Source organism: Herpailurus yagouaroundi, unplaced genomic scaffold (assembly GCF_014898765.1).
Source record: "Herpailurus yagouaroundi ecotype Mexico unplaced genomic scaffold, PumYag 181, whole genome shotgun sequence".
Lineage (NCBI taxonomy): Eukaryota > Metazoa > Chordata > Mammalia > Carnivora > Felidae > Herpailurus > Herpailurus yagouaroundi.
The window spans coordinates 31,093,452-31,121,270 of record NW_024412412.1 but is presented as its reverse complement, the minus strand read 5'-3'; the positions used below and the strand labels follow the sequence as shown (position 1 = coordinate 31,121,270).

General features: G+C 45.7%; 1 protein-coding gene and 1 long non-coding RNA gene across 9 annotated transcripts in view; one reads left to right on the top strand and one right to left on the bottom strand.

The window, feature by feature from the left end:
* Positions 1 to 9,272: 9,272 nt before the first annotated feature.
* LOC121039823 (uncharacterized) lies at positions 9,273 to 11,790 on the top strand. The gene is made up of 4 exons (XR_005795012.1): positions 9,273 to 9,361; positions 10,427 to 10,575; positions 10,747 to 10,849; positions 11,444 to 11,790. It is a non-coding gene; the product is annotated as an uncharacterized LOC121039823 (long non-coding RNA).
* Positions 11,791 to 18,009: 6,219 nt separating this feature from the next.
* Positions 18,010 to 27,819, bottom strand: part of ADRA1A (adrenoceptor alpha 1A) — a 161,523-nt gene continuing 151,713 nt past the window's right edge. For 4 of the 8 annotated variants that reach the window (XM_040490222.1, XM_040490221.1, XM_040490223.1 and 1 more), the window contains one exon: positions 23,903 to 24,805. In XM_040490222.1, coding sequence (XP_040346156.1) covers positions 24,288 to 24,805 — 518 coding nt within the window. In that variant the 3' untranslated portion in view covers positions 23,903 to 24,287. The other 4 variants (XR_005795011.1, XM_040490226.1, XM_040490227.1 and 1 more) reach the window with 4 other exon arrangements.

Here is a 27,819-nt window from a genome sequence, read left to right as displayed (position 1 = left end):
CTCACCATTCCCAGATTCCGTATTTGCAAACCTGTCTACTTGCGAGAATGTATTTATAACCCCCGGATCAATACTTGTGCCATCTTTACGACCATTGGTACGTTCCCAGCTGAGGTAGAAAAAAGCAACATTGCCTTCCCGTTTCAGCTCTCGTACTAAACAAATGTCCTTTCTACAGCTTAGTTAGTGTCATTTTTTTTTTTTTCATTTTTGTGCTTTTGTTGGTGATTTTGCTGTTTAAAACGATGCCCAACGGTAGGGCTGAAGTGCTGTCCGGTGTTCCTAAGTGGAAGACGACTGCCATGTGGCTTACAGAGAAAATGTCTGTGTTGGAGAAGCTTCCTTCAGGCATGAGTTTTAATACCGTTGGCCATGAGTCCAATGCTGATGAGTCAACAATATATATTAAAATTTTTTTCTCCACATTTTTATTTATTTTTGGGACAGAGCGAGACAGAGCATGAACGGGAGAGGGGCAGAGAGAGAGGGAGACACAGAATCGGAAACAGGCTCCAGGCTCCGAGCCATCAGCCCAGAGCCCGACGCGGGGCTCGAACTCACGGAGCGCGAGATCGTGACCTGGCTGAAGGGGCGCCTGGGTGGCGCGGTCGGTTAAGCGTCCGACTTCAGCCAGGTCACGATCTCGCGCTCCGTGAGTTCGAGCCCCGCGTCGGGCTCTGGGCTGATGGCTCGGAGCCTGGAGCCTGTTTCCGATTCTGTGTCTCCCTCTCTCTCTGCCCCTCTCCCGTTCATGCTCTGTCTCACTCTGTCCCAAAAATAAATAAAAATGTGGAGAAAAAAATTTTTTAAATAAGGTGTCTTCAAACAGAAACACGCATCAACAAGGTCATGTATTGATCGGTTGACAAGAAGTATCCAGAGGCTCACGGCAATATAACCCTGTATCTCCCCTAGGAGCAATGGTTCAGTAGTCTCTCATTCAGTGTTTGTGGAGACTTTATAGAACATAACCACTGTGAATTAGAGACTTGACTGTATGTTCTTCCTCCTACTAGGGCAAATATACTTTCAGAATGACCTGGAAGGCAGGTTCTCCACCTATGCTGGAGAGCTGGCTTCTGGCTGTGACTCACTTCTCCCTTTTCACTCCCCAGTTCCATTGTGTGCCTGTGTCTGAACTCTGGAGGCCACAGGTCCGGGCTCTGCACACAGCCCTGTAAACCACCCTCTTGGCCGCTCCCTGGGCTGAAGTGGGCAGATGCAGGCTTCAGAAGCAATCTCTGGGCCACCTGGGCAGGGCATGTTGGGCCTAGGGTACTGGACTGTGGTCTAGAAGGTTGAGGGAATCACCCTGGCTTCATGGATTTCTCACCATATCCAAAGTGAGGCCTCTGAAGGTCAAGGCTGAGGGCTATAACTGCCTGCCAGGACAGCTGTTAACCCCGAGCCCGTGGGAAACCATTGCTTGCCAGTCAGTGTAATTTTTCATTTCTCTTGATTGCTCCTCAGGTGACTAGTCCAAAGCAGTGTGCAGGGACCTTGTGCCCGGCGCACAAGAGTTTTACCCTTTCTGCTTTGTTCCTGCATTTTCTCCTCTGGGTTTACAGCTGTTGCCACAACTTGAAGTTATCTCTTCCAAATGTGGGTGTGAACTCTTCTCATACTGCAGTATTCCTGAGTGGTTGCAGGGTAATAAGCTTGGAGAGGAGGGTCTCTTTTTTCCCCTTACTATTCATCCTAATGTGACCGGACCCCTCTTGTCCTTTGGACCCCTCTTGTCCTTTATGTGGGCGGCAAGCAGTGATTACATCAGCAACTCCGCAATTACCAGCTAATGGTGGGGGAGGGAGGGAGCAAGGGTATTAACTCGGGCACCATTTTGCAAGTAATTAAAAAGAGCGTTCCTGGGATGAATTCTGGGAGGAACTTTTTCTGGAAGCAATATCTGGAGGGTTTCCAGATCTGAGTTCTAAAGGAGGCTCCCAGCTGCAAGGTTGGAAGTGGCTACAAAAGGAATAATAATTTTCAGCGCCCTGATGCTGGTGTTCACATTTTATTGGTACTGGGTCCCTCATATGGTTTCCTCCTAGAAAGTCAGGAAAGAAGTTGTACCAGTTCACTTATGGGATTATGAAATTAGTTTGGGGGCTCCTTACTGTAGCTGAGCATAGGACAGTGTTAATTAAGCTGATGACCTTTGCTTTGTGAACTGGGGACAAGTGTCCTTGAACAACTTTGTGTCCAGGGATGCCCCACAGCTAAAGACCCTACTTTGTCTCAAAACCCGCATGTCCTAATTTTGGGAAGAGGGAATATTGTCAACTGTAGGTATCGAATACGCGTTTGCAGAGAAGCCACCTTAAGCATTGTGTTAAAAGCTTTATTTTACGAAATGGAGAATTTTAGAAGCAATGTTGTAATTCAGAGTAGCATTTGCATATTGTTGCCTTGCAGCGAGTTTCTCTTCCTTCTTTGTCGGAAAGTGAGGTTTACTATAAGCCAGGAGGAAACGTGGCTTTGGCATTCAACAGCTGGGAAGCTGAACAAGTGCTTAAATCCCGCCATGCCTCGGTTTCCTCATCTGTGAAAGGAGCAGACTGTGTGTGTTAAAAGCTGGCTGTAAAGGGCAGGTTGGGCCGCGTGCGTAAAGTGCCTGTCACATAACGGTGTTCGAAGTCATGTCATGAATGACATAGGTGCTGACTCTTTGACCAGCCCTCACTTTCATTTTTGGCAGCCTCTTGAATCCCGGGATGTCTCCTGGTTTTAGACTATTTGCAGGGAGTGAGCCTGCCCACTTTGCTTTATCACTGGGTCCTCGCACTGCCCTGAATTTTTGCTTCTTCCTGGACATGCGGGGCCCAATGCTTCCCCGACTTTCCGAAGCTTCCTATGTGCTCAGGGTTAGAGGGAGGGGCTTTTCCCTCTTTCTTGTCTTCCCTTCCATCATCCCATGGAGCAACTTCATCTGATTGAAGAAGATGGAAGAAACAAACTGCATAGGCCCAGCTCAGAATTTTTTAATCCTTTAACCTGGTGAGCTGGTCTCTGGGAGCAGTGGTATCCTTCTGTCCTTCCAGGCTGTGCCATTCCTGGGTGGCATCCCCACCCCACGTGCCCTGAGGCCCCCATTGCCTGCGGGCAGCCCCTCACAAAGCTCATCTGCCTATGGATGTAACCTCTAACCTCCAACTTGGAGTTTCACTAACAACTGCCCTGACAGTCCAATTTCCAGAGCCCTCATGGCATATTGGTTAAGAGACTGGTCTTTGTCATCCGAGAAACTGGGTTCAAATTCTATCTTTGCCATTAACTGATGTGTACATTTTGCAAACTTCTAGGCCCTGCTGGGCCTGAGTGTCTCTTCTAGAAGAGGGGGAAAATAATAGAATCTACTTCATAGGTTAGTTGGGAGCATTTGATGAGTTAGTATATACAAAACACTCAGAACAATACCTGTCCCCTGGTAAGTAGTAAACAAGTGTTAACTAATTGCCACTCCCTGGTCAATATTTTCCTCAGCTGATTCAGAACTTGCTGAGGGAAGGTGGCTGGTGGACACTGGGACCCTCAGAGAACCAGTTCTTCCCCCTCCATGGGTCCCGACCACGCTGCCACTGCTCCTGAGCCGGGAACCTCTCCTGACCTCCCCACCTGCCTTGGTCATGATTCCCACGGATTTCTGCTCAAATGCATATCCATTACTTTTCTCCTTTGTAACTAGATTATCCTCTCTGCTGAAGAAGAAGGGAACAAAATGGAAATTGAGTATTAGCCTTGCCCTCTGTCATTAGTTGTCATTACACCATTCACCCTGACTGTGGGCCTATCCCTTCCGTATCATGTTATTAATTCAAAGAGTTAGCATGCCTCTGTTTCTTTGGGTGGTCTTCATTAAATTCTATACTTTTTGCATTTCAACCTTCAGGAAATCATTCTTGGAGATATGAGCCTCTGTTTGGTAGTTATCTTTGGTTTTTCGCCCTCCACTAATCTTTAGCAGGCTTCTTAAAAACTGAGCTCTTTAAGGAGACACTGGGCCCCTTAAACCCTTTTATATTCCCTCTTGGGAATAACTATGTGCTGCGTGCTATGTGCCATGGTTATGGGAAGATAAGATACCCATTGCCCCAGGAGAATATGCAGTTCAGTGGTGCTTACATCTTATTCCAGGGGGTCCTAAGAGTGTTGCAGGGACCCCTCAGGGGTCATCAGGGGGAGGGCGTGTGTGTGTTGGGGGCTTGTGTGGTTGGGGTTTTACCCTACCCCACCATCGTTCCAGACTGTTCTGCTTTTCTTTGTCCTGCATATTGGGCTTCTGTGTAAGATTCCATCCAAAGAAAGGATTGCACTGTTTTGTTTTGTTTTTTTCCAGTTTGAAAACCATTGACCTAATTTTTTCCACTGAATTTATGCAGAATGGCTTTTTATAGTGGTTTGACTCTCCCAGCTCGGGTTGGGCCAACAGGATGACAGAGGAGTCTGGCCAAGGCGTTGGCACCAGTCACACACAGAGTCAAACAGTGCCGACCTCTGAAGTTGTCTCCCAGCTGAAAGGCTCACCTTCCGTGTTGGAGAAAGACCTTTCATGGTCCAGTCTAGTACTATTTGTGGTAATACACAGGATTTTTTAGGGGAGGAACTGTACATAAATTGACCCCAAAGGCAATCTCTGAAGAGTTCCAAAAATATTTTAAGCAGTGACAACACTGTTGAAATAAGTTTATGGGCCCCTAAAAATGCTAGAAGCTCTAAAATAAGCTCTCAAAATCTTTTAGGACACATGATATCACACTGTAACTTTCCAAAGGGCAAGAGACGGGATTTTACTTAATTAACTTTGTGAGTTGTTTGCTAAGGCAAAAGCGCAGAGATCTAAGATAATCAGGCATCAACCAACTGCTAAATCACCAAACTATTAAAAATGCATCTACTGTAACAGATCAGACTTTGTGGCTTATTCTGCTTTTATAAACATATTTAAAAGATCCAGATGTTTGCTTGTACATAGAACATTTCTGGAAGATGCTCTAGAATGGGAGTTTCATGAGGCAAGCCTTTTTCCCCTGCTTTGTTTTATTAATGTATCCCTGGGATGATGCCTGGCATATGACACATATTCAATAGATACATGTTGAATGAATGGATTCACAAGAAAATGGTAGTGGTGGTTAGCTTGGGGGAGTAGGAAAGAAGGCGAAAATATTACTTTTCAATTTATACCCAGCTATGGTATACCTATGAGGAGGATAGTGCTTCTCTTCTTGCATTTTTACCTTTACTCATAGAAAGGAAGAGACTTCAGCTTTCCTTTTCACTGTTGTCCATTGCCCTTATGACCGCCACCTCTACCACGCTGAGGAGAAATGTACACTCTGGGACCTTGCATTCTTAGGGAGCAGGATTTGGCCCTTCCTCTTCCGGTTTCCATCCCCATTGCCTTGTGATCCTGGCCTCACTTGGAGAAGTAGGTGTGGCCATAATTATACTTTCAATTTCAGCTTTCCTACCAGTGCCTTCCTTGCTCATGGGGCTGGATGGAAGTGGACATTGGAGTTTGTTCTTCAAATCTGGACATTTTATTTATTTATTTATTTATTTATTTATTTATTTATTTCTTGAAGTGTATTTATTTCTTGAAGTGTATTTATTTATTTTTGAGGGAGAGAGAGAGAGAGAAAGAGAGAGAATCCAAAGCAATCTTCGTGCTAGGTACAGAGCCCGATGTGGGGCCTGAACTTGCAAACTGTGAGATCATGACCTGAGCTGAAATCAAGAGTCAGATGCTTAATCGACTGAGCCACCCAGATGCCCCAAATCTGGACATTTTAGATGCAAGCAAGATAGTGTAAGAAAACTTTGGGATTAATACGTTATACTTTGTTTCCCATTTGGTTCTTGTTTTTCTGGGCTTTGTTCCCTCAGAAAAGAACTACAGAGTGGCCTGTGGTAGTTTTCAGGAGCCCCAAACTCATCCCAATCCCCTGATTTTGTAGTGCTTTTGTGTATTCAGTTTGTCATGTACATATATTATTTTTGAAAGAGAATATGGATGAGAACATAATAACAGTGTGGAGAGTGGGCACGGAGAGTGGTTTTTCTGTCCACCTACAACAGAATAATTATTTTTCATAAACTCTGTTGGAGGCAATTTGCATTTATAAACAGGGGAGATACTAATAATTGGCTGGCAGAACGGTATGGCATGAAGAGGCTCTTTGAGAAAACTGGTTCATGGGATCATTAAATGGTTGAAGTAAAAATGCAAAAGGGCAGAGTTGCGGTGAGAGACTTTGCAGTCAGAAACCGAGACGAGCGAATTCAATGGGGGATCGCAGGGGGCAGAGTCAATGCAATATAATGTCTGAAAAAGGATCACAATACTGCCACACACGCTTCAGAGGAGTTGCTGCACTAGGAATTGAGTAAGGATGAACACTTTTGCTCTTTGGAGACGGTCTCTGCTCTGTGCGCTAAGCACTACCGTATGCTAAGCACAGAAATTTTTTATGCGTATCAATCCAATGAAGAAAGTGCTCTCATTATCCCATTTTACAGATGAGGAGACGAACACAGAGAGAGGCTTAGGCTACACACTACTAAGGGCAGAGGTGGGATCCGTGGTGTGGCTTGTACAGGCTCCAAAGAGACAACCGTGTACGTCTGTTCCCAAAACTATATTCCATGGTGTCATTTTGGCGGCTTGATATCTGTCCGCGTGGGAGAATTTACACCACAGAAACTGGCAAATACTGCACATGGTGTTTTTTTCGTTTTAATTTTTTTTCCCGGAGATGTGGTTGCTAAACATTTACTGACATATCCCCCTGGCTATGATTCAAACCCAGGTGGTTTGATTCCAGAGCGTTTTGGCGAAGATGAATGTTTTCATGCCAAATTATTGACGATAGTATCCATTTTCTTACTGCGTCAGCTACTTTTCTCCGGGTATTCTGTTCCAGCCAAATGGACCCTAATCGATTCCCAGCGCTTCCTTACAGGATTGTTATGAGGATTAGATGAGATGATGTACTGGAACCAGTTAGAATAGGGCTTTCCATAGTAAATGTTAGCCGTGGAACAATGTAAACAGAGACAAAGCCCTCGTGTCATCGTGGCCCCTTTATTTCACATTATTCCCCCACCTTCATAGAAAGCAATCAGTGACAAAACTGACCATGTCTCCATTTTCTCTCTCTTCCATAATCTATATCCTGGGGCAAAACCTAAATTAGTTAACTAATTTAGACCTGGTGATCCTGGTCTACAAACTAGTCATGTCACTTCCAAGGTCTGTGAAAAGAAAGCCTGAGCAACGACAAACTTTCATTTACTTTACGATGCTCCCCCTCCCCCGTCCTGTGTCTGCCCTCCCCTGCCCACCCTCTGTGGGGGTTCAGGGAGTAGAGCCACCACCATGACGACGACGGGGGGCCTGGAATGTGACCAGCAGAGCATCTGCAGGATACGACACCATTTGGCAAAAACCCAGATCGGTATAGGAGACGCGGCACTATCATTTGACTTAGATGCTAAGGGCTTTGGGCAAAAAAATAATGAGCCCTCATCACCAGGAAGGCCACAGTCACACTCCTGAGCGGTCACAATGAAAATTGCTGGGTGCTCACCGGATGTCGGACATTCTTCCAAACATTTCACAGGAAGCATTTTATTTTATTATGCTAGCAATAATCTGAGTGAAGTACAGTAATTGTCCCCATTTTTGAGAAGAGGAAACAAAGATTCAGACATATTAAGTAACGGCTTTGGCAAGTGGCTAAAGGAATCTGGAGCCTGTGACAGTTTGACCCCAGCCTTCTTGCCCCAGTGATGCCAGCGTGCTACCTTGAGGGAATGGGGCTAAAAGTGTAGCCCTGGGGCTCCCAGGCTGTGAGAGCATGGGCAGGCAAGAATTTCCACTGAAAAACTCCCCTTGAACCATTCTTGCCCATGACCTTCTCTGACGGCTAGTTCCCCGTAACCTATTGCCCTGGCTTTGGGTCACTTAATACGCCCAGCCTTACAGACGTCGATTCAATATTCTTCTGGGTCTCATTTTCACTACTACCTTCCCCTGCCTCTACACCAGATGATGTGGTTCTATTTGGGCTCTTACCTGTGCCGTGAATGCCGCCAACCAGTGTATTTTATGGACCACCTACGCTCTTGAGCTGGTCAAAACCTGACTCCTTCTCTGAGGTATCCACTCTACTTTTCAGCCAACATGTTAACAACACATTACGATCGAAGAACTAAGGCATTGTGCATCTACAGCCAGAGGTTTAAGATATTTTATTAGGGAACATACATCAATATTCAACGACACTTAAATATTATGGCATCCATATTCAGAAGGGCAATATAAATGCTTATGACTTGAACAGCCACTTTATTAAACAAATGAAATAAATTCCTTTTAAACAGTGGGCTGTATGATTCATAAAGTATATTTTTTCAATAATTTATTCATCTGCCTAGTCATATGTACATTTGTTTTCTTCAAAAAAAAAAAAAAGAACCAATGTGATTGTTCACCACATCGTACCATAAAACAAATGAACCTGTTAAAATGGCATGTAGAAAATTCAGAAACACCTAAACAGCACATTCCAAAGATACTGAATCCATTTAAAAGGAATTAGATGCTTCAGAAGCAATCACAGTCAGCTTGGGTGTCATATATATGCATTAGTACAGAATGCAGCAGCAAGTTCAAGTATAACAATTCACACGCATGAACATATTTATCTGACTTAGGAGAGAATTCTCTCTTTGAGAGCAAAGAACACATATCAAACTCTCAGCGAGGTTCAGATGAATTTTGTTTGTTACATGGAGGGAAAGGTGGTGATATCACCTCAACCGAGTACTGAAACCTGGAGAAGGTGGCATGGTCCACGAACACTGCATAGTTGGCAAATATCCCTACAGGGGCCTTATTCACCGCAACAGTTGTAAGGGTTACAGGAAAAGCGTAGCAGCGAAAATCAGCCATTCAGCCCACATTTGCTTCTCTGGCAAAGTGGAAATGCCATGTTTGTATTTTTAACACATCTAATGAGTAGACAAGCAGAAAAGCTGCTGTAAGCCAGGAAATGTCACGGGGTTCATGTTTGAACGGCATCAGCTTTATTTACTAAAATACAGTTTTGAGTTCACAGACAAAATGAACTTCCCGAATGATTTTCTTTAGCCCCAGCAAGTCAAGTCCTTCCCAGCCGTTAATTGATTGTAGAAATGCAGTTCCAAGGTCTTCATTTTTGTTTCAGTTTCTCCCACCACCTCTGCTGCATTTGATTTGCAAAATCTCCCAGGTACCCTTAGCTACTATGGCAGTGTCCTGATACAGCATAAGATACCGACCCTTCAATGATGGATGTTGTGAAAGCCAGCCTCGTGGGTCTGTAGTGATCCATTTATTTTCTGCATTGTGTGTGTGTATGTGTGTGTGTGTGGGGGGGTGGTGGTGGTAGGGAAAACACTTTATTTTAATACTGTACAACATTTCCTTGTTAAAAACAATTCTTCAATTAAAAAAAAAAAAACACTGAATTGCATCATGTAAGACTTGTTTGCAAAGACTTCCAAAGCATTTGGTTATTCTTAATGATTCAGGTTCAACAAATGTTTATTTGCACAATGAGAAAGAAATAGACTTTTTTTTTCTGTTTAGCCATCCCACTGTAATGCTGTGTTAAGTCTTGAAAACAAAGAGAATCAGACAATTGAGAAACCAAGGCTTTTCGATATTCAGCCAGGCCAAACATAGGAGCTCTAACAGGAAAGCCGCTGGTTCATTATTTACTGGCTCTTCCTTGGTTCATCCTTGATTTTTTTTTTTTTTTATTTTTTTTCAACGTTTATTTATTTTTGGGACAGAGAGAGACAGAGCATGAACGGGGGAGGGGCAGAGAGAGAGGGAGACACAGAATCGGAAACAGGCTCCAGGCTCTGAGCCATCAGCCCAGAGCCCGACGCAGGGCTCGAACTCACGGACCGTGAGATCGTGACCTGGTTGAAGTCGGACGCTTAACCGACTGCGCCACCCAGGCGCCCCGGTTCATCCTTGGTTTAAACAGAGTAAGAAGAAAACCAGGCATGGTTTTCCTGCACGGAACCTGGGGAATGGGGTTTGCAGAGCCAACTGGCCACCATGAAATGTGAGGCTGATTTCGATGTGCCCCGACAGACTGGAGGGGGAGGCAACCCCAGCACATACCTGAGGTTCACCAGCCCCTGGGCCTTTGCACGGGTTCATTCCTTACTTGCTAGGAACGACTCCCTCTGTTTCCCACTCCATTTTGTCCTCCAAGATCCAAATGAGAGGGCCACCCTTTTTGAAAAGCCTGACTCCGAGGGTGGCTTTCGTGCCTTACACTAAACTCTCCTGGCCTTGCGTGAGTTCTTGTGTCACGGAGCTTACCACGTTCTACTACAATTGTTGACTTTCCTGTCCTCTCCGTAGACCACAGGCACCCTGAGAGGGAGGATCATGTGTCCACCCTTGTTTCCTCCACTGTCTGGAGCTGAGCCTGGAGCCCTCATGGAATATTACAGAATGGACATAGGAGGGAAAGAACTGCTGTATGCAATGACAGCTTCCCTTGGAAAAAGGTGATCTGGTTATGCAGCATGGCCTCCTGTGCTTTTACAGACATGCTAGAATTTGAGGGACACAAAGGGAGCTTAAGAATGCAACAGAGGAAGTTGTACTATGCTGACTCTCAAAACACTGCACTATTTCTCCCCCAAAACTGCTTTTCTCTCTTATTTTTACATCCACAGCCTCTCCTTCAGTCACTATTGTCCCAGTAATGACAAGAGTAATATGTTAGACTTTTGTCTTAGTCAGGTGAATGTTCAACAAAGAAGTAAATCCATGTGGCAGGTAAGACTTACAGATTTCTGAGGTGGATTCAAAAGACAGTGGGTAGCAGGAAGCGGGGGGTGGGCTGGCACCCCCTTCATTTGACCATGAGGACAGCACTCACGGCCATGAAGCTGGCTTCATGTGATGGGTGTATGCCTCCTCAAAAAAAAAAAAAAAAAAAAAAAAAAAAGGCACATTGACCTTTAATGACTTACATTAATACTTTCAATATACTAAGCATCATGCGTAAACATGACCAAAACTGTAGAGGGTAAGAATTCTTACTACGAACCCAATGTATCCATTTTCACAAGTTCAAACTTTGGTAGAGCTGGTTCTTTGTAAACTGAGGCCCACATTTATTTCCCTGTTGGCCAACCCAGTCCCATTCTGCTCCCTATGAGACGATGTTCTCAGTTTTCCTTCCCCTAGCACTGAAAGAATGAAAAAAACTCTTCTTTGTAATTTAGGCCAGCACCAACCCGTTCACCCTTGCCATTGCCCGGCTTCTCAAAACCCAGAAGACCGAAATAGCCATAGACTGTGTTTACACAAAGCAGAGTGTGCCAAGAACTTCATCCCCAAAAGTGACTTTTCCCCCTCCGTTTAAAGCAAGTTTGAGATTCCGAGTCACAAGAGACCATTTGGCCCGGAGACGGCAGCAGGTCCCTGTCAAACACAGCTTCTCAAGATGGCTGCCTGCCCGACACAGACTGAGCCACGATGGGCGGAGCTTGCGGTATGGATTTTCCTGTGGAGCCACCTGCCCGGAAGGGTCCCAGAGATCGTTTCAGGGGGTCCACAGAAGTGCCAAGGCGCTCACTGGCAACTTGAAATTAGAGCTGAGATTGACTTGGTGTTCCCGTGATGTGGGTTTCAAGTCTGGCTGAAATCAAAACTGCCTTGGGGGGCATGCCTGGGAATTTGCTATTTTGTCTTGCATAAACTTCTGATAGTCACCCAGGCCTGCTGGTGCCCTATTTCTTTAGATGGTTTTAATCCCAAACTGGGCTTCAAATGTTCTACTGTTTTCCAGGGGTCAACATTACTTCTCTTTCTTATAACATCGTTTATGTAATTACACTCACACACCTTTAATATAAGGACTGCATGCTATGTAGTGTCTTTCAGACCACGGTAACACAATGCCTCCTATTGCCAACTAAGCAGTTAATTTGAGAAAGATTGCAATCACCATCACTGGGGACTCTCGTTCTAGGCTGTCTATAATCTGAGAACTTGGTGAAAAGCTGTAAACTAGTACAGTGGGTCTGATTTTTTAAAAATTAAAACAAAATGCTCTGGTAGGGAAATTTCCAACCCCAAGAAAATAGCATCGTTGTGGTAGATGGTGGGGGGGGGGGGTTGGCGGGGTGTACATAACTGAAACTTGGGATTAGGTGCCCGCATTCTAAATTTAGGAATGATAGCACCCAGGCAATGGTACAACACCTCTTGCGACTTTCGAATGAAAGCACTATTAGTGCCTTGAACTAGTGAAGACCGACGTCCGGACACAGATCAGTGTGAACCGAGGTAGAAAGCAAAGGAAAGGGAGAGATTTACCCCATTGTTTCTTGCACGGGGAGCTCTCGGTGCTTTAAGACACCTTAAAGGTGATGTAACTTATAATAATGTTCTATTTATATAGTGTTTGGGAGGGGAAATGAAGACAGGGAAAGGGTGCCAGCGTTTGTTGGGTGCCCGCGATGATTTCATAGGGTTTATCCGCCCATGAGACATTTTCACGTGTGCTAGTTCGTTTGCCTGCCCCACGTCCCAGGTGAGAAAACGCAGTCAGGGGAGGTCAAATGACTTGTCCGGGATCACTTAGGTGGGTACAGAGATGGGGGCCTGAAATTAAGCCCCGGCCTTGTGGCTCCCAGGCCACGGCTCTTCTCGGTTCTCTTGTGAAAACACTTCTTTTGTAAAGTGACTGAAAAATCTTACATTTCACCATATCTGAATGCGCGATGGGCTTGGCACAGAGTAGATGCTCTAAGTGTAATTTCTCCTACTTACTCTCCGCATACTTTATCACAGTGCCCCGTATGGAGCACGCTCATTTCGTTGTCTGCAATATTGGGTTAAGTAGGTGCGGTATTACTGGAAAGTGGGCTGCCTGGGACTTGTTATGCCCCAGAGACAAAAGGAGCTATTTTCTTCCCTCCACATCTGATGAAGAAAGCATGTGTTGTGATTCAGGCTGTAAAAGCCGAGGCAAGAATTGCTGTTGCAGAATGTCAGTGACCGCGGGTTGCAGTTGCGGTATCGGCATCGGACACGACGTTCACAATAGTGAAGGCCGAGGGTAGGGGGAGCTGCTGGAGGTGGGGACAAAAGCAAGTGTGGGACCCCCCTTTTTAATCCAGTTAGTCTCTAGCCAACGTTTGCCTCTCTTAAGAAAGTACGGAGACAACTAACAATGAGCTGTTATTCGAACATTTGGAATACTTGCTTGTTTTGTTCTTACAAATATTTCATCATCTTACTTGAGTAGCCTTCTCGTCAGGTTGCATTTGGGCAGCCTTATTTTTGATTAAAGCTACCTATCCGTCAATGCTCCCTCTTTCTCTGCTCTTTGCAGGGACTGTCACCTCTGCTAGGGCACAGGGGCTGCGTGGGGGAGGTGCTGTGGACTGCAAAGCATTCGTGCTCAGCTTTTGATTAATGAGCCAAGGGCCTCCCAACCAGTGAGACTTCAATTAGCCAAGCTGCAAAGCTGAAACCTTTTCCTTATGAAGATAAGGCTGAGTTTAGCAAAAGGAATGAGGACCAGACTGGGGAAGAAAGACAAGTTTCTTGTTGTCGTCTTTTCTGTTGTGGTTGTGTTTTAGTAGAAAAATCAATAAGCCATTGCTACACTCAATCAATATATCCCAATGTTTTGGGATGGTTTGGTCTTAAACACCCTTAATACTTTGGTAGGCCCTGGCTTTTCATGTGATTTTTTTTTTCCTCCTGTAATTTGTAGATTGGATTGAAGCTGTTCTGAAGCACAAACTCTTAGCCAACAAGGCTGCTCCATTGTGATAGATACTGTGGGGCCAGAAACCCTTCCAGTAAGAGATGTGCCCCAGGGAGGGGGCAGGGGGATGGGAAACCCAAGTTCCTTGCCCAGAAAGCACAACAGTAGATGCTATGCAGTTAGAGCAGTCCCAGTCCTTCCAAGTGAGGATAAATGCTCTTGGCTTCCCAGCAGGAACCACGCAGAAGAGAAGACATCACCCGGTGGCTGTCAGAGAAGCACCTTGCGGGCGAACAATTCGTCTACAATAAAAGGCTTAGGCGGGTGGATAAAACAGAAATGGGACTGAATTTCCCAGCAGAAGCAAGGTGACCAGGCCGAGATAGTCTGAAACCACACAGGGTGGGCCGCATTCCCCGAGAGGCAGGAGCAGCAATGACTGTACACTATAGTCCCTGAGGGCCTGGGACAGGAATAGTGGGAGGTGGTCTTGAGAAGGTCAGAATTAAAACGACCTTCTACAGGGCAGGGACCTTCTACAGGGAACGACCATCTACATCCACACATCCAGCCAAGTCAGTGTAGCTTCCTTTCCTCTACTCTTTCTAGGCTGGGAGACAGTGGAGGAAAAGCTACCCAAAGGCTCATTGGCGTTCATTTTTCAAGCGGCTCCTGGTGCAGAGCAGACGTTGAAACATAGCATGAACTCACCCATCGCTGGGATTGGGACCCAGTGGTGATCTTTCCCTCAGTCTGCTCCTCAGTGACCCATTTCCTGGGACTGGGTTCTGCTGTTGGCTGTTCACCCCATTTACCTCTGTCTCACTTTGGTCTCAGGGTCTAGGTTCTGTCCCCTGGCTTGGTGGTGGTCTGCTTTCCTGCATGCAGATGCCTCCCAGGGGATCCTATGCCTGCCCGACTCAAGATGGCAGCTAACCTGGACTTCCTCACTGCTGTGCTCGGCACCCCTGATTAGAGTCTCACTGTAACTTTTCAGAAGCCCAGTAACTATTACCTGAGCTGTCCTGGTGCATCATCTGGCATTTCCAAGGCCCTGGACTTGATCTTCCAGCCCCTTCCTGTAACTAGCGCTTGGCTCTGGTCCCATGTCCCTCTTCATGCCCTGTCTGCTGGCTTGCTCAGGAGGGGCCCTGATCCTTAGATAGGATCCCCTAGGGGCTGTGCACTGCTCTGGGCATCCAAAGACACACGACAGCTCCTGCTCTCCAGGAGGTTTCATCTAAAGACAGAACCTGTAGAGGCACAGTGTAAAGTACATTTTAAAGTGAAAAAAAATAGATAGATTGATTTTTTAAAAAGGAACAGAAGGATGAAAAACTAAAGTGCACAATTGGTTGTCAGGCCCAATCTAGAGAGAATTTGGAGAGGATGGTCAGGAAGGGCTGAATTTGAACTTTTGATTTGAAGAAAAAAATCTGGATAAGTTTTCATGGGCAGAAAGGACAGAGTGGGGAGGAAAGTGTTAGGAGCTAAATTCCCCTACTCTCCCCCCCCCCCCCCCATTTCATCTCTTGAAGCCCTAGTCCCCAAGACTTCAGAATATAGCTGCATTTGGACAAAGGATCTTTAAAGAGGCAGTTTAGGTTAAATGAGGTCATTGGGGTGGGCCCTGATCCAATCTGTGTCCTGAGAAAAAAGGGAGATTAGGACACAGACACACAGAGGGAAGGTGATGTGTAGACGCTGGGGGAAGGCGGCCATCTGCAAGCCAAGGAAGGAGGCTACAGAAGAAAGAAGCCTGCAGAACCTTGACCTCAGACATCCAGCCTCCAGAACTGCGAGAGAATCAATGTCTGGTGTTGAAGCCCCTCTGTCAGTGGTACTTTGCTATGGCAGCCCCAGCAGACTACTACAGGGGGATTACAAATGCACGGAGCCGCGTCAGCAGAAGCAGGAGCACACTGGGTAGGAGAGCACCCTCTGCGTAAAGAAGAATGTTTTCTGGCCCAAAGTTATGATGAAAGAATAGAAGGAATCCATGGGTAAGTTCTAGGAGTGGAGGGGCTGGTGGGGACCGGGTCAGGGGTGGGAGCACCACATGAGAAGGAGCACCTTTCCCCCAGTTGAGTTTTGTTGAGTTTTGCCTAGGGTGTACCTTCTGAGGGAACAATCATTGCTTAATGCTGACATGAAACCAAGTTTACTTTGGGATTAATTATGGTCTCGAAGGCCCTAAGGGCTAAGAGGAGAAGTGAAAAGTAAAGGCACACAGAGGCAAGAGACAAACAATGCAGAAGAGAAAGAGAAGGTGACATTGTAGGGCTCGGTAAAGACTTTTGAAACGTCAGAGTGAGAGGTGGCACTGATAAAAGAGATGCTTACCTGTGGATAGGGAGAGAAATAACCCAGAAACCACTCCTGAGCACCAGCACTTTGTGTTTGCACCCTTCATTTGGAACTAATAGTACAAGAACAGAAAGACCCCAATGGGGGCACATGTTCAAGTCCTGGGGGAGGGGCTTGAAGTGTACCTCGCTCTGTGGACCCATCTTCTGCCTGGGGCTCCCTGGAGGCTCCGGGGATCCGAGCTTGCAGTGTCAGGCTTGACTAGGGGAGGGGACGGGAGAAGTGAGGGAAACCCCCCCTTGTCACCCAGAACTCTGCACGGAGCACTGTATCCCAGGGGAACAGGCACCTTCTGGGACAAGGGTGCCTACCCCAGCATTCATTGCTCATCAGTTTAAAAAATAGTAGAGGGTGGAATGATGTAGAGAGAGAGGCAGGGATATGGAGGGGAAACTGGAAAGGAGAGAGGGAAAGGACCAAGATGGAAGGGGACGGAGAGGGAAGAGAAGTGGCCACGTAGTGTGGCCCAAGCCTTCCTTGCTGTGCCCAACGTAGGCACTGGTGTTAGCACTGATATTTTTGGTATTGCTACATTATTATATATATTACTGATATAATTATTGATATCTCCAGGCCCTTCCTTACCAGTTCTGCACCCACTCCCATTCCATGCCTTACCCCCTGGCCCTGCTGCAGAGTCTCATCTCTCAACACTGTGGACGTCATCCTAGGCCACCAGAATTGCACACCTTGTGTCCAACTGACAACATATTCTTCCCCTTCACTGCCCAGCAGGACCAGAGAGGGGACGGGGAAGGAAGTCCCTCCGATAGCATGCTAACTTCGAGAGACATGGCTTTCTCATCACAGGGGAGGGTTAAGTGTTTCCCCACAGCAATGCCATTTTGAGTTTAGTTAGGTCATGTCAGACGTAACCAAAAATTAAAAACAGGGAAAGAAGAAGGAAAAGGATGAGGAAGAGAGGGAGAAGTCCTGCTAGAAGCTAGTATTTGTCTTTGGAAGATATCTTTTCCCTCCTGCACCTCTTTCTGTACCTTCCTTCTTGGGGATCCCCAGGGTGGACCCTTGAATTTCCTATGATCTGAAGGCCTTCCCAAGAGCCAAGTGAGGCCCCCAAAGCCTCTAGGGACCCCCACTTGAGCAGGCTCCAGTGCTCTTGGAGGGGTTTCACACCGGTCACGGTCAAATGGCACTCAATGATTTTGCGGAGTCAGATGGATTGTGCTGGGAGATTTTGCCAGTGGTGTGAGAAGCTGAAAGACCCCCGCCCCTGCCCCAACCCCCCTGTAGACTCCCGGAACTTCTGCAGCCTGCTTGTTCTACAGAACCCGAAAGTGGGAAGGGGCGGTTGGTGCCTCCCTCTTGTCCTCGTGCCCGGATAGCAAATTGCAGTGATGAACTAAAATATGTCTTTTGGGTGACTGGGTTACACGGAGCAAGCCGCCCCCCCCAACCCCCCGCCACGTATGAACTTGGCACCCTCCAACAAATCATGAAGGTTGGAAATACTAACGTAGTCAATCGGAGATGTATCAATGGCATATTTTTTTAAAAAAGATGCCTGTAAGCTAGACACTAAAATCCACTGCTTGAGATTATTATTAGTATTCCTATACCATAAGCTAGAGATGCCATAGATCAAGGACGGCAAAGTAGAGCCCATGGGCTGTATCTGGCCCACGGCCTGTTTTTTATGCAATGACCTATGAACTAAGGATGGATTCTATGTTCTTAGAGGATCGTCCAAAAAAAAAAAAAAAAAAAAAAAAGAGAAAAAAAAAAAAAAAAAAAAAAAAAAGATGTGTGACAGAGACCATATGGCCCACAATGCCTCCAATATTTACTATCTAGCCATTTACAGGAAAAGTTTGCCAGCTCCATGTATACATTAAATAGATTTTTTATTTTTTAGTTGGTTTGGGAACACCCCTCCCCTCCCCCATCTATAACAATGCTACTTGGCAACACGCATTCTTGACTTTGCAACAGATGAACTTGGAACACACCCAGCTGGGGACTGTCTGTGCCTCTTAAGTATTTTTTTGTGCCAAATACAGTGCCCGGTGCAGGAGAGGAAGAGGGCAGTTTGCCGACAATGACAAAACGGTACTGTAACAACCACCCTCAGGCTCACCTGAGCCTTCCAGAAAGTCCCTTTTCCATCTTTGCATTCCTGAGGTTGTTAATCACTGCTGGCTTTGCCTTACAGTGTCACCCTATTGAGGAAGCCAAGAGCCCCCTGCTCTGCTTACTTCCTTGGCTCTGGTCCTGCCTATCTGGGGAGACAGAACAGAATCACATTTGCTTGTCCTTTAGCCAATAAGGAAAACAGAGACAAATGTGCACTGAGCCCCTAGGACAATCTTGCACTGGCCAGCCGCTGGGTCGCTGGCAAGGATGTAATAGCAGAAAAGGTGACAATGGAACTGAAAATGTGGATCAGAGACAAATGAGTGACATATGAAATTCACGGTCCCAAGAAACACAGTGGACCTTGGGGATACTGAGGGCATCACGAAAAGAGGAGTCAGAGGTTGGATATGGGGCTATTCAAAGCATCCTTAAATCTCTATGCCCCCTTGTTTCTCCATGTGTTCAGTAGAGATAATACACCCTTCCTTCTCTCTGTCCTTCACAGGAATGACCCGAGATAGGCGAAATTACCTGGACAAGTACAAAGCATTACATAAACGGAAGGAAATACTAAGTTCACACTGGGACTTTCTGTTTTAGCTTCTTTTCTGTTGCATCCGAATGCACCTACTGTACCTGGGCTTTTTAACAGGTCGGTGCCTTCATTACTTTTTTCCTACAAACACAGTATGGATTTGCTCTTAGATTTCTTCTTACCTGATCAAGTCTCTACTTCTCATAGTTTAACACTAAGCATTTCCAGCTTATGAGGTGGCTACGTTGACTATGATATCAAGGGACAGTGATGTAAGTAATGACTGAGCGACACGGAAAGGAAAGATAATCATTTTGTTTTGGGAAACAGAGAAGCAACCAGCTTCAGGGCAGTTCCTTGCTTATCAGTTGTAGCAAATATTACTAAACCATGCATCCCGCTTTGAGCGATGCCCCAGGGTAGGTCTTCCCTTCCTTCTCAACACTGCCCCCTGCCCACCGCCATAGCTTTCCTTTTAGGCGGGAGACTCTGGAATCCATATTGCAGCAGCAAAGAAGAAATGACATTTTCCTGCACAGGGCAGATGGGTTCCACCCTCAGCCCCCATGACATCTGGGTCTTGGGAGGCATGAGGGAAGCAAGGCAGATGGGGGCAACGGCAAGGGGCTGGGTGTCCTCTGCCGAAATCCTAATTTGCTTTTTGCCAGCCCAGCCCCCAAAGTCATCTCCACTCATTCATCTTGCGGGGACTTTGGAGGGCCAGGAGGCCACTGTTGTCATTGCCTTTTGAAGACGGTGGACCCCACAGCAGCCTGGGCTCAGCCCTGCTCCCCAGCACAGCACGTAGACAAGGAGCAGGTGCCAACAGTGTGTTCCAATCGGGCTGGACCGGAGCTGTGTGCAGGCAGTTTCATGGTTAAAAGTCCTAGTAGTATAAAAAGAAATCAGATCAACGGTGAGCACACCTCTGATGCCTTCCTACTGGCCACCACTGCCTTCTTTTGGGTCACCCTAGTTTTGCTGGCGGAGTTACCTTCCATGTGCTTGGGCTCCCTTCTCCCTTTTGCTGACGAGCAGAGCTCTTTCCTTAATTAAGTCAACAAGCACTCATACGCAGAGGCAGCATCTCTTTTGGCAAGGGGACCTGTGCAGAACCAACCCCAGAAGCAAATGAGAATGTTTGTCAAGCCGTGATCAAGTAGCTGCGATTAATGAGCGAATGATTACCTGCCCCGGCAGATAGTTCCGAAAATGTTCTCGTTCCCAGGCCGGGACCACGAGACCTACTGGGTCAGAAGGTCTGCGTGACAGTTCACTTTGAGGGGGTGAGGCAATCTGAGATACTCAGGGCATAAAGCTTTCATTTGCAAAAGGAAATCCAAGAACAGGTGAATGCCAGCTAATCCATAGCCACGGATGCCACCTGATTCTTCATTTTCAAGGGTTGCCTATGTGTCTGGCTACCTGGGGATCAGCATTCTGAGCCATTTCCCTATAGGGACTGATATGAAATCCACATGATTGATATGCTCTCTGGGCTCCGTAATTCCTGGAGATATAGCTACAATTCCTTCTCTCTCTTCGACTCAAAAAAAAAAAAAAAAAAAAAAAAAAAAAAAAAAAAAAAAAAAAAAAACAACAACAAAAAACACAACCCAAAATGACGTTGGAATACAGGTGAGAGTAATGTTGTATCTGTTTTTGGTCTGTTTTGAAAAGAGATCTACTTCCTGAAGGTGTGCCAATTAACTGTGGCTGGTAGTCAAGAACATCAACTTACTACACAATGTGTTTTGCCATACCCACAACCGTGTTTTGCCATTCTGGGTCAATGAAGCCTCTTCTGCATTCTCTTATATGCCCATCTTCTCCCAGTTTGATATAATTTGTCTTTCTTGCCAGGCCTGAATAACTTACCATGTCATTATCCCCTAAAAATTGTTGCAGTCTGAAAGGTAGAATTGTACACACGAGATCCTCTAATTATGATCTGTTTGGGGGATTTGGCTGGGGTGGAGTTGGGCAACACATTTACTGAGGTTAAATGGAAGGCAAATCCCAAAGAGACAAGACATTAAAACATTTGGGTGTAGTTTCGTATCCTCAGCATATCCAATCTAAACTGGGGAGCATTCACCCCTACTAATTAGGGGGCAGAGGCACTGGGAGAAACAGGTAAGACTTTAGCGTTATAGGCAGCTCCAGGACTGAATCATAGTCCCTCACTGGCCTACAGCAAATCTTTAATCACTCTTAACGCTCAGATTTTTATCTCTAAAATAGAAACGTGAAATTGATATGAGATTTAGAGATAACGGGGTACAAGACGCCCTGCCAATGCCCGGCGCACCAAAGAACCTAACAAAAAAGCCTTAAGAATATATTTATTTACCCAAACATCGCTGTCCACCATGGATGGATGATCCCAGGTAGGTAGTGAGAGTTCAAAGCCTTAATATTTTGGGGAGCGTTTGCATACACAAAATGATGACAGCAGAGTGGTCTTGGATGAGACACAAGTGAGTCAAGAGGAAGAAAACTGTGACAAGCAAAGTGCTCTCCTGAAATCCTTGCAGTAACTTGGGGAAATGTCTGAGTACAGACATCCAAGGTCTTTCTTAAGGCATGCAATTTGAACTGCAGAAGCAACTCAAATTTTGCCCATCCCATTATGTCAAGTTGATTCTTTGTGATGTTCAGAGAGTCTCAAAGCAACTGCTTTTTATAACACATTTGAGAAAACATTTTGACCACTGTTACTTTGGGTAAAGTCTTCAAACTACAAATAGAAGCAGTAAACACGTGAGTATAAATATGACAATCATTTGTTTAACTGGGACCATTTTGGAGAGTTTTTGGCATGCTCAAAGGTACAGAGATTTTTGTGGATGAGTAAAAAATAACTTAAGTATTGTTTATCCCACTTTGACTAAGTCTTGGGTGACATTATCGATTTCTTGTAAAATTGGCATGTTTATACTTAATATCATGTTATGGGAAAGGAAATAAATGTTAAAGTTTGCTTCCCTGGAGGGAGTGTGGTTGGTGAAGTGTGTAGCAGATAATTTATTTATGGATAGTTTCACATGAATACAATTGTCATGGCTTTTATCTGATGACCGAAAGATTTTCTAGCTGCTTGTTTTGATTAGAAATGGCATTAATGCTGGCTTTCTGGTGATCCTTAGCTTTCTAAAATCCAACATTTAGGGGCACCTGGGTGACTCAGTCAGTTAAGCATTCAACTCTTGATGTGGGCTCAGGTCACGCTCTCACGGTCTTGAGATCGAACCCTGTGGGGGCTGTGCAGAGCCTGCTTGGGATTCTCTCTCTCCTGTCTCTCTGCTCCTCCCCATCCCCTCCCTCCCCAAATAAAACCTAAAATTTACATGTGTCTGGAAATGTGTCTAAGAGAGCCGTATTTTACGGAAACAAAACATTTACCATTCTTTTCCCGGGGATGCTGTTCCTGTAAAAGGGAGCCTGGGAAAAGTGGTTTTTAAAATTCAGATCCTGGACGAAACTCTTGTCAACAATGAAACTTATCTTTCCTATCAAGGCAGAAGAGAAGTTTTGTATGTTCAAGTCCTTTCTTGATGCTTACATCCATAATAGGACACCCACATCTGGTAGAGCTGCTATGGGACATGCAGACAGGCCCAGAGTCTAAAAATCCAGCCAATATCTAATGCCAGAATCAAAGTTATAAGCACAAGGCATACATAGTGTGTGTGTCTGGTCAGCAAGAGGACATTCTCCGGAAAGGGTTGAAAAGGCAAAATATTTTAGGTCCCGGCACAACCAGCCACAAACTCAAATCCACATGCAAACATCCGCCGCCCCCGCCCCATGGCAGTGTGCAAAGGTATTAGCCTTCAAGGCGCACTTGAAGAAATTATCATTGTGCTGCGAGGGAAGAAGAAAAGATCACAAGCTCCTACCTTTGCTGTGAAAGTTAAACAAGGGCTGCAATCTCCTTGGGAATTCTTAAGAGGAAATTACTCAAGTGGGGGGGAAGAGGCCACAGAAATGGTCGACCAGTAGTTTTTATACCAGTGATTCTAGTCCAGAATTATTCTAAAAACGTAAGTCTTATTTTAAATTCTTACTGTGGCACGTGAAAAATATTTTAATTTTTGCATATCATAATCATCTTCATCTTTAGTAATATTCAGAGTTATGAAGGTTTACCAAAATTTGGAACACATAAAGCAAGTTCCCCACATCCCTGTAGAAAGTGGGGATAGATGAAGTGAACAGGTTCCTGGATCTTTTACCAGAAGCAGTGGGCCTCTGTCAAAAACTATTTGCAAATTCCTCCTTTAGATGGTTTTCTGGTGACCAGTCAGTCTCCTCTCAAGCTAAGCGTGTGTATCTTTCAAAGTTCGGGAAGGGTATCCCTGGATCATAAGGCTCATTCCACCAGGCTGCATGTGCATTCAGGACCTTGAACCTCATTCATTATGCGGTAGCGAAGCAGCTGAGAAAAAACGGAAGTCAGGATGTGCCTTTCAAAGGACTGCAAGCTCTGAATTTTCATAATGGAGTTCTGGAAAAAGTAAGCCATTTGCCAAGAAAAGCCTTTCTAAGCCACATCAAAAAGGCTGTGCAGTAAGTATGCAGCCTCTTAGCATGAAATCAGCACCCACTCCACCCCAACCTCTTGATCTTTAAGTAGGTTTCACAAGAAGCCTTCCTCGATTTGATCTTGGCATTGGCTACTGGAATTTTTTCTGTAGCAGTAAGTTGAAAAAACGGGCCCTTACCTCTACTGTCTCCTATCAGGAAAAGCCACCTTTTCCCCAACTATCTAGACCCGAGCATAGAGGATGTGCCTCCATTAATTCCGAGGCAAAATGAGTGCCCCCTCCCCCTCATCTTTAGGGAATCAGGGGCAGCATCCAGTCAAACTACTGCAAAAGGTAAACCTCACTGCCACGTTTCACCCAAGTTAAGCAACTGGACGGATCAGAAATGGTGGAGTTTAAAACGCGCTCTCGAAAGAATGTGCCTGGATGTTGGCCTCCATCTTAAGGCTCTTCCTCTCCAGGCCCTCTCCTTGTAAATATCCAACGTGGCTGTCAGTAAGTTTAGCCTGAGAATAAAATCCCCCTCACTCCATCAAGAAATAGCTCCAAACTTAGAGTGTGTGCTCAAAATATTCGTGATGAAATCATAACCTTATATTTATAGTCTTTTGGATTGTGTATGACATTCTGTTTCCCATGGTGGTTTTCGTTGCAAGGGCCAGACGTGGAAAGCGGCCTCAGAGGATGACCGCGAGAGCATTAGCCTCAAGGAAATGCTGTTTATCGTCATTTAGAGCTGGATGGTCGTGTCACATCCCCCTTCTTCCCTGAGCCTTACCCACTGCCCAAGGTCTCCTCCCCCACCCCGTTCCCACATGGTCCCTGGTCTGATGGTCCCGTCTTGTCATCCAGGAAGAGTGAACTGGCCTTCCGAGTAGGAAGTGGGGTGGGTGCCTAAGATCACCCCCCGCCCCCTGCCTTCCTTCTGACCTTTCCTGTCCTCTAGACTTCCTCCCCATTTTCACTGAGGGAGATGGTGTGGATCTTAATGGTTGGAACTTGGTGGTTCTCTCCATGGCTGGGGGTCGAGGGCCCCATACAGCAGCACACCTGCAAAAAGCTTTTACTTCTCACCCGGGCTGTGGTGCAGGCTGATTGGTCTTTGGACACTGTAATCCTGGCAGATTCACGCGGCATCGAAGAGAAAAATTTCCACTCACAGACCCCATCCGTCTTGGAGATCTTATAGAAGGTCTCTCCCGATCCCACTGGAATGCGCACCAGGTCCTTGTGTTGGCCCTCCAGGGCATGGCTGGGTGGGTGCAGGGTATAGCTCAGGGCGTGTTTGGAAGATTGCTTTCTGCGGAGACACTGGATTCTCAAGACATTCTGAAAGGCCTTTTTAAACTCTTGACTGGAGCATGGGTATATAATAGGGTTGATGCAGCTGTTTAGGTATCCGAGCCAAAACGCTATTTTAAAAACTGTTTCTGAGGGCTTGAAATCAGGGAAGAAAGACCCTAGAAGAAAACACACAGAGTCATACACATTATTTGCAAGCCAACAGGCCAATTGGCTAGGGAAACAAGCAAATAAAAGCACACACATACTTTCGTATCTCTAAAATGTTTCAAATGATTCCAAATGCACTTGGGTTTCTCATCTGACCGGCTAGCCCCTCTGAATGTAGCCCTTTCGTAGTATCCTCAGAGACCCTTCTCACCTGGTTCACATGTGCAATACGTATTAAGGGAACCGACCCATCGGGTGGGTATGCACCAGTTCTCCATGATGAAACACCACGTGATGGCGGCGACGCAACTTTAAATAATAAGACGATGAAATTTAGGCTGAGTCGGCACATGCAAGTTGTTTTGACTGAATTTAAAAACAAGTTGGAATTCATTAAAATAATCCATATCGAAATGGGAATACCTAAATATGCCCTTTATTCCTCGATGGGGTGTTATATAGACACAGCCTAAATAATTGCGAATCTCTTCTCTCCTGAGCAGGGGAGTTGTATGTTTTAATGAGAATCCAGCATGCACAAAATACTGGCTTTGCCAACTTTTGGCCAGTGGTTTTCTACCACGCTGAAATTATGCCGATTATTTTTGATGCTGCCTTTTGAGGCCTCCCTGCTCGACATGCTGTAATGGCTGCCAAATGCTTGTCAGTCACTTGACCTTCAGGGTCTTCCAAAGTACTCCACGTAAGCTAGCTTTCTGCCATTAATATATTTACTCTAACCGCATGCACTGCTTTCCTGCAACTGTTGCCCATTTTTTGTCCTCTTAAGTTGGGACCCGATGTCTCAAATGCTCCTTCCCATCCTCTTTACCTGTTCAAGTCTTATCCATTAATTTACACGGGAGGAACCAAGTTGCAGACCTCTTTACATCTTATACAGTAACGGTCACATAGCTCTTGGTAGCACAGTGACAAAGCCATGGAGACTTAACGCATGAACAGTCTTAGGGGTTATCTTGTTTAATTTGTCAATTTTCAAATTTAAAAAATAATGATCGAAGAGGTTGTCTGTCACAAGCTTCATGGATAATCACTAACGTAGGGATGGGTAAAGGACTCACGGTGTTCTTTATTCTCTGCACAACCTTTTTTTTCTTTTGCTTCAGCCTAAGATCTTGATTTCCTGTCTCTCTTTTTCTCTCTGCTTGACAGACCCATCAGAGTCATGACAGACTACTGGGTGCACTGAAAATCCACTCTGGCAAACGTTGTCTTGAAATTTAGCAGTGGATCTCACAACTACAAGCAAAAAGTGGACTTAAATATTGCAGAACCGAAGAAGACAAAATGGGACAGTGGTTATGGGAACATTTATTACCTCTAAAACTTTAGGACCTATGTTCCCTTACGGGATCTCAAAATATACTGGAATAATACGTCTCTTGGGAAAGAAGATGGTGTATGGGGAGTGAAGTATACAGTTGGGGGAAGCGAAATTGGAGAGATGTGTTTTCAAGCTTCATTTGAGGGGTGGAGAAAGTGGCCATCGCCAACATGCCTGGTGGTTTTGTGTGAATACGGTCAGTTCTAGAAAAGAAAAGTCATCTTAACATTATGATGCCTATATTGTCCACTATTTCTTTCTAAGAGTGCCAGTGACATGATTAAGTGAACACTCTTCACAAAGACATGTCTTGGCCTGGGCTTAATGAGGATGTATGAACAGGGCACACCTTGTCTGGGGATCTCACCATTCTGTAAATCAGGTAGGCAGGGGAGTGTATTTCTCTTATTTGAAAAATGTCAATAGCAAAGAAAGATATATATGAATTGTGAATGTGAATGCTAATAAAGGGATTTGGGAACCCTGGAATTTCCCACAATCCCTTCGAGGTCACTATGCTCACAGAGCCCAGTTTTGCATTCATAAATCTCAATAAATCTCTGCCGTCCCTTGAACCTCCTTGAACTCCAGGCCTGGCGGACCCAGAGCTGAGCGCTTGGGCTTTCTCTATACTGGCCTTCCTGCTGTGTCCACAATTTAAGAGGTAAATACTGGTCTCCCCTTTTATGTGCTCAAAACACCATCTCCTCCCTGCAGCTAGGGTATAGGGTGAGACAGGGAGGTGGTTAAAATGCATTTACACCAAGATTGGAATGTCAGATGGTCTCCAGCTTTAATGTTCTGGACATACTGTCTTGGGTAATTTAAGTAAGTCTCTAGACGTTGGCTTTCAGACTGATTGGGAGATTTTTCTGGACAAGAGGCCTTTCCATAAATGACCCCTTTTAATTTATTCCATTAAGTGTGTGACAGCACCTGGATGTATCTAAACCTAATCTATCTGCCCATTCCCAATCTGACAATCCCACAGGAGCAGGTCGTGGGATCCACTTCTCCTGCTGGCGATGTTCATCCTCCCTTGGGGGTGATTCTCTTTCAGCAGCTGCTGGCGGAAATTAGGAGAGGTACTCACAACTGCACTTCCTTCAGGAACTTTCCAAAAAGGTGAGAAATGCCAGCATGGGGTGTTTCCCTCCTTATTCACATCTTTCAATCTCTTTTTGCCATTCATTTTTCCTCCCCTAGGAAGGGCAGATTGTGCTGGGATCCGGCTTGGAAAACAGTTGCTGCTGCCTGGTCCCGAGTGGGGTCCCTTCATCCAGCCATCCTTCTCTGTCCAAACCTTCCCACTCAGGCACTGTCTTCTTGGCAATCCCCACTATTTCTATCCCCAGCTTCCATTTCTTCTCAGATCCCTTTCTTCTTGATGATGACAATGCTTTTTAGGATGGGAAGGCTCCTGGATCGTGCTACCCCCTGCTTTCCACCCACCATGGCGTGGGGCACCAGGGACGAACCCACCGGTTGGGGGACTGACATCTCTGATCTGGGCGCCTCTGACCTGGGTACCTCTGACTAGACCATAAGCCCCATCTGAACCTGTGCTGTATCAGGGTTGCTCTCTCGGGGAGCTCTAGAACCCAGCACAGTGCTTGCATCTCGAAGGCCTCCTCCCAGTAACTACTGATTGAATGGCCGACCCCTGTCCTCTCCATG